The 7003-nt window shown below is 45.1% G+C and overlaps 1 protein-coding gene across 1 annotated transcript; it reads right to left on the reverse strand.

Moving 5' to 3' along the window:
* Positions 1-2233: 2233 nt before the first annotated feature.
* Positions 2234-4603, reverse strand: LOC123079481 (DNA-directed RNA polymerases II and IV subunit 5A). Its single transcript, XM_044502257.1, has 4 exons — positions 4212-4603; positions 3454-3633; positions 3236-3349; positions 2234-2670 (listed from the first exon to the last, which is right to left on the reverse strand). Exons 1-4 carry the CDS (start codon positions 4422-4424, stop codon positions 2545-2547), a joined length of 633 nt encoding a protein of 210 aa, XP_044358192.1. The 5' UTR covers positions 4425-4603; the 3' UTR covers positions 2234-2544.
* Between the last annotated feature and the right edge of the window lie 2400 nt (positions 4604-7003).

The following is a 7003-nucleotide window of genomic DNA, read 5'->3' on the forward strand; positions in this document are numbered from 1 at the left end:
GCCAGGGAGCGTTTGGTTACTGTGTCTACCCGATGGGAGATGGTAGCTCGGGGTATTTTCAACCGGTTTGGATGGCGGTCATGTAATAGGATAGGCATGTAGTGCTCTCCTCTTTCTATGCCAGCCGGTTGTGGTTTTTCATTTTTCACTGTTCAGCTCTGGTGGAGCCTTTTTACCCTTTTTGTTCTGAGACTTGGAGACCTATGTTGGATTTTTTGCTTATTAATAATATTAGCCGTATGCATCATTCAGATGCAGAGGCTGGGGCTGGGGCATACCCCCTTTTTCGAAAAAAAACATTGTGAGGTCGTTATCGTATCGATGGTACACCACCCAGACCATCGACACCGAGTTTTGTCACGTAGTTGCTCAGCTGGAGGCAAGGTGGTCATTGCACACGGTAGAGGAGGAGGTCGTAAGTTTTGCTTCTTCTTCCTAAACTTGTTGGTTGAATCATCTATTCACTCAATGTTGCTCTACACATTGTGTAGCTCGTACGCGTTGCCATGATGTGTCACAAAAAAGAGGGACAACCATTTACATACACATGTTGGATGAAGCTGAAGGGGCAGTATGTGTGGGACGACATGATTCATTATTGAAAAACTTGTTGGACATCGAATTTAAGACATTGTAGTAGACTTATTTGCATTCTATGTATGAATGATTTGTGCTATTTTCTATCCGAATTTTGATGAATATCAGCCGGTTTGCATGAATTCGTCCGCTAAGTCGAAACACGGTTTGAAATGTACGCGGGCAACGTTGGATGGCCGGCTCCGGCATCCATGTCCGCGGACAGGATGGATGTTGATGGTTGTTGTTGTGTGCTGCTGATTTGTTTGTATACGTTTAAACATTGGATTGTTGTACAGACCGGGTATTGATATTAACTTGATGGTAATACCCATCTATATAAGAAACATAGGATGCAAATAGAGATTACATAGAAGCACTTATACATACTTCACTCTCCTACAGATAAACCGTCACCCCAAACCGGTTGAACTAAACCCGCACGACCGTTTCCAAGTGGTGCCCTCAGGGCCCAAAAGCTCAGAACTTCAGCACACCAAGGTAAAAACCACGCGGTGTTCTAGTGAGTAACCATGTGGATAACTTGCAAAACATTACACTCCAACATCAAATATCATTCTTGTAGTTCCAAATCGTCCAACAAAAGATTGACACGCAGATTTGAGTCTTGAGTTTCCCATTCACCCCAAACATATTAAAAGATGCTAGTCGACGAAGAAAGTTTAAAAGCTACACGGACCATTCGGTACAACAAGCGTGCAAAAAGGACATTGTTTGTATCTTTGTCAACAAACAACACCTTTTCTCCACCATTTTCCATTGCGCCTCGCCAAACTATTTTAGTCAGAACCACTTCTCTACGTCTCCGCCCATCCCTCCGTCCACATCACCACCGAACAACGGCATATTGTCTATTCCGTTTTTGTTAATTTTCGTTCGTGGGCTTGGCTGGGCGGCCGGTCGATGATGCCCACTGCCACTACCAGAACCAGAAACCACCACAGCCATCATCACAATTAAAAGATTGCCGGTTACAGGCTTTAGTGTTTAGTACTCTGGATGCTGTTAGCTTAATCTGCTATTGTTAGGACGACCTGGTCCCTGTGCGAGTGTACGTGTGGTCGCTGTTTTGCATTCACTTGTTTGTCCAGCTCTGACGAACTGTTGCAGAATGGGGCCGGACAGCTCCATAATTCAGGCCGGCCGATCATGTTATGTTTAGCTTTGCAATTCCTGTCATAACTCCGCATCTCCGGTGCTATGCCTGTCCGTGCCTACACAAAGATGGAAGCTGGTGATCAGAGTAGCGTTCCGGAAGCAAACAGTACCGGCAAGATATCCTGCACTACCCTTTCTTTCATGAAGAGAGTAAACCCCAGCCCAGAGCAACCATCGATTCGGCAGCACTTGCAGTAGCATTTCAGTCTACAACTGTGGTATGTTGCTAGATGCTACATCCTACTCCCTCCGTCGGAATTAACTGTCGATGAAATGAGCCGCGAGAGTTAATTCCAAACGAAGGTAATAGTAAACAGAGCAATTTTCCCTTTGCCTTGAGTAAATGCTTACAATGCCACTCCAGGATCCACCATGTATTGCAAACAAGTTTTTTTTTGTGGGGTATATTGCAAACAAGTTCATCACGCATATCACCACCACACACACACACTCACACAACGTCAGGACCAGAATCATGGAGTTTCAAGAATGGTTCGTTCAAATGATGTAGCAGCCAGAACTGCAGAGCCTTTCATTGCTCTCAGCACACTAGTTTCGGTTCTGTATGTTCTATAAAGTTCACGAAACAATGGTACAACATGAGGATTTTGCTTATGCTCCATACACTCAGCTTATTAAGAATCCTTTTACGTAACAGGCATGCGATCCTTAAGAATGGTTGCTTGAAGCGATGCCGTTTTTCTCCAAGCGAATGGGTATGTGTGTCGTGTGTAACTGCAAAAATCACCATGTTTTAGGTTCCTTGACCTTCACCTCACTTGTGTACTGTCATACAACATAGCGATATGTGACGTATCTGCCGGCTGTCTCGCTGGGCCTGATGATCTTCACCACCTGCCCTCGTTTGAGGCCGTAGTACCTCGCAATGGGATCTGTAATCTGTATTCTTGGTAGCTGTTTTGTTCATTGCATTCAGAAGAGAGATGGGTTACATGCCGGTTAGCAAGTGCATATTTTTTCTAGCTAAGTACTGAAAAATGAAGAGGGTGTCATGCAGCAACAAGTGATAGAAGCATGAATGTGTTAGCAAACAAGCAAGATTTAGTAGCTATTGTAGTGCATCTCCCATAGATAAATATCATCAATTTTCTTAGAGTAAATTGTGTAAACATGTTGTTCTTAAAATTGTAGAGAATCTAGAACAGGCATTTAAAAGATTGTCATTATTTCTCTGACCTATATTAGTTTGTGCCTAAAATGGGTCTGATACATAACTACATACCCGTAGTTAATGGAACTGAAAGTGAACAATTTAAGATGAGTGAAACACACTGACAAAGGCAATGGTTGATGCTATAGAAAGTTGTGACAGCTTTTACTATAACTATCAAGGAAAAACATCTTGTTCCTCTGATGTTCACCATATTGCTATATCAAGGAACTAGACACTTGATTGGCTGGCTCTACTAATGCCCAAAATTAGTGCAACTTACAAGTGCTAATCAAGATTTAGTAATACCTGAGTTTCCTTTAAAGTGTACCGCGCCAATAACGTCTTCTTTTCCTCATTAGCAAGCACTTGATGCTCCGGAACAAGAACATGTTCCTTGATATTTATAAGCATTTCCGCGTCCTGTGGTTCGTTGCTTCAGTTATGAGAAGGCCAGAGGAACATAACAGATCACAGAAATGTGCCGGTTGAATCAGAGTGCATAATGGGGTGAGGTTCTGCTGTACCTGGAAAACCTCCAAGTGGATCTTTGGCTCCAGTTCTTGGAGAAACGATTTTGCAAATGGGGTGAGGTTCTGCTGCACGACCAATATAGCCCTGGAGACTTTCTCGGCGTTCATCATTTCGACGTACTTCTTGATGTGCTTCATCCCCACCTTCTCGTCGTTCGGGAAGAACACGTATATCTGATTCCAAAGAGAAAAATGACAAATCAGTGTTAGGAGACTGCCATTTCATGGCAGAACTTCACCAACATAATAGCTGAACTAGGCAGAAAATGTAGTCTTGACTGGCTCTGAATTGTCCCTAGAGATCCCTAGCAGTATCACTCATCATCAGGCAGCATGGTCGAGCTACTTGGTCGGCTAAATTCTTCCAATAGTACGTGGTCATATGTGTGTAGAATTGTAGAGGCACCAAGCGACTTGCACAACGCGCAGTCGTGCACAGCAGAGCAGAGTGCCCCCAAGCTAAGCAGCCGATGCCATGAGCACCACGAACTAAGCTTGCATCGAGCACTTGACGGCAAAACAAACACCGGTCGATCCAACAGAACAGATCGAGCAAGAGCGAGACGATGGAGCTAGGGATTCAAATCTAGCGAAGTTGTCGACCGAGAGACGGATCGCGGATGACCATCACTCCATCAGCGAAAAGGAAAAACAGAGAGCTGGATCCGTGGACGACGACTAGCTACTTTACAAGCTGAGCGGGAAGAGGAAAGCAAAGTAGGGGAGATTGGGATGAGCTGAGCCGAGCAGACCTGGTCGTTGGGGTCGTTCTTCTTGCACTTGTTGATGAGCATGTCCTCGCGGTGGAAGGACTCGCCGTACTTGCGCTGGAAGTCGCGGCGGGTCATGGACAGCTCGTGCTCCACCACCAGGTAGCCCCGGTCGCGCAGCATGTGCATCACCGTGCGCCGGATCCGGACCAGCCGCCCCACCGTCACGTCCTCCGTCACCAGGCCCGACGCCATCTCCCTCCTCCTCCTCCTCCTCCTCCGCTGCCGGCGGCGGCGGCGGCGGCTTCGGTTTCGAGGTGGAGCTGGAGCTGCCGAGCTTGACCTGCGGAGGGCGACGACGTCGGCCCACTCTGCTTTTCTCCAATCCTGCGAGTGGGTTGGCTGCGCGGATACAATATCGTCACGCGCGCCTGCAAGCTGCGTCCGCGGATGACTGGTGGGGCCCCGGCAACAGCAGTGAGCAGTGCCCAATACGGGCCGACTTTACAGCGTGTGCTCTGACTGGTCGGCTCTGTAACGTTGCTAAAAATGGAGTATCGCGCATGAAACGCTCGCTTTTTCTACCGCGATGTCACCCCCATCGTCTGCGTCTACACCCGGGCTTGGCTCGCAAGCAAGAATGTTCTGCTAGCTGCAATACCACCCATTTTTTGGTTGCACGAGAGCTGTGTACGGTCATGCCCAAAGTAGGAAAGAATGGTTGCTTCACGCTCTTGCTCCCATGGATGATAATTAGCATTAGCGTGGCTTGTTGCTCATGACCTTATGAAGGAGCCGGCATGTTCGTAATGAAGAGTAAATTGCAAAAAACTACCACATTACATGCTATTGTTCCAAAAACTACCATTTTTTTAATTTTATAAAAAACTACCACAAAAGTGGTGGGCTGTTCCAAAAACCCTAGTTGCCGAATCGTTACATTTTAAGCGCGGTTATGACATGTGGGGCCCGCCCGTCAAGGTTTTGTCGGCCAGAGGCGGACGGCGCGCATGATGACGGCCGTTAGAACGCGTCGTTCCGACCAAGTGCTTAGTCACCCACTCCCACTCTCGCTCACCCACTCCCACTCTCGCTCACCCACTCCCACTCTCTCCCCCCTCGCTCTGTTCTCCCCTTCCCTGGAACTCGCCAATGTCGCCGACCACCTCCCTTCCTCGTCGCCGGCCATGATGCCTTCTTGGAATGATGGGGATGAGAGCTCCGACGACGACAGCATGGGGGGCAACCTGATGGACATGGAGTACTTTGTAAGCCTCATCCTCCTTCCTCTGCCATTATTCAGGGTTAGGGTTAGGGTTCAATCGATTTGAGAATTAGGGTTGATGATCTGCACATTTGTATGTATGGATTCCTTTGGTTAAGGGTTTGGTTTAGCCAGTGCTTGATGGATCTGCAACTATTGGATGCATTGGTTGTCTGATCTACCTTGTACTCTATGTAGGACACACCTGACACCATCCCTGAGCCATTGTGGTGTGGTGCTCCCATGGAGGAAGTTGCCAAGTTCACTCTGCACCAGATGATGCCTAGGAAGTGTACTGCTTTTGAAGGTGCTAACACTGGGAGGAGGTTCTATGGATGCCCTGTTCAGGTGAGTAATGTAGTAAATCAATAGCTCATTGTTATCTGAAGTCAGTGTTCTTATTTGCAGAGAGTGGTTTTCTACTTGATATATGAAGTCAGTGATTCATTTATGCTTTGTGGTTATCAGTTATGCTTAGTGGATCCAGTTATGCTGGATGGATTCAGTTATTGTGTACTGGTTAGAAGATTGCAGAAAGTGGTTTTCAAAATATTTGGCACTGGATTCAATTATGCTAAGTGTTGGTTTCTGTTTAAGTAGAGTGCAGAAATGCTCTGCATTTGTAGCTAGAGTGCAGAAATGCTCTCTATCTCTATTTCAAAATAGTTGGCACTGGATTGATTTATGAATGTGTATATATATCCTCTCTAGCTTAATTCTGTATATATCCTCTATATATTAACTGTATTGAATTGCATATATTTCTGAATTTGAACATCTCCTCCTTGTATATTAACTCTGTTTTAACTGTTTTAACTAAATTTAGTACTGAATTTATGCATTTTCTTAAGTATGTGTTGTCTGATAAAAAATAATTTATTTCTGAATTTAATATCGTTGTTTGAGTTAACATGGAGGTGTGAACTGTGGTGTAGTTAAGTGGGTTGATCCAGTACACCCTCATATACTGAAGAACTGCCTCATCAAGCTGTGGGAATTGTTCCATGAGCAAAACCTTGGCAGTATTCAAGACAAGAATGGATATGATGCTGAGTTAGCCAAGTTGATGAAGGAGAAGGATCATCTATGTGAGGAGTGTTGGAATATGTCGAGAGTTGGAATATACGCTTTGATAGTGTGATCAAAGCATATGGTTTTATACAGACTTTTGGAGAAGCCTGTATTTACAAGAAAGTGAGTGGGAGCTCTGTAGCATTTCTAATATTATATGTAGATGCCATATTGTTGACTGGAAATGATACAGAATTTCTGGTAGCATAAAAGGATACTTGAATAAGAATTTTTCAATGAAAGACCTCGGTGAAGCTACTTATATATTGGGCATCAAGATCTACAGAGATATATCAAGACGCTTAATTGGACTTTCACAAAGCACATACCTTGATAAAGTTTTGAAGAAGTTCAAAATGGATCAGTCAAATAAAGGGTTCTTGCCTGTGTTACAAGGTGTGAAATTGAGTCAGACTCAATGCCCGACCACTGCAAAAGATAGAGAGAAAATGAAAGTCATTCCCTATGCCTCAGCCATAGGTTCCATCATGTATGCAAT

Source organism: Triticum aestivum, chromosome 3D (assembly GCF_018294505.1).
Source record: "Triticum aestivum cultivar Chinese Spring chromosome 3D, IWGSC CS RefSeq v2.1, whole genome shotgun sequence".
Classification (NCBI taxonomy): Eukaryota; Viridiplantae; Streptophyta; class Magnoliopsida; order Poales; family Poaceae; genus Triticum; species Triticum aestivum.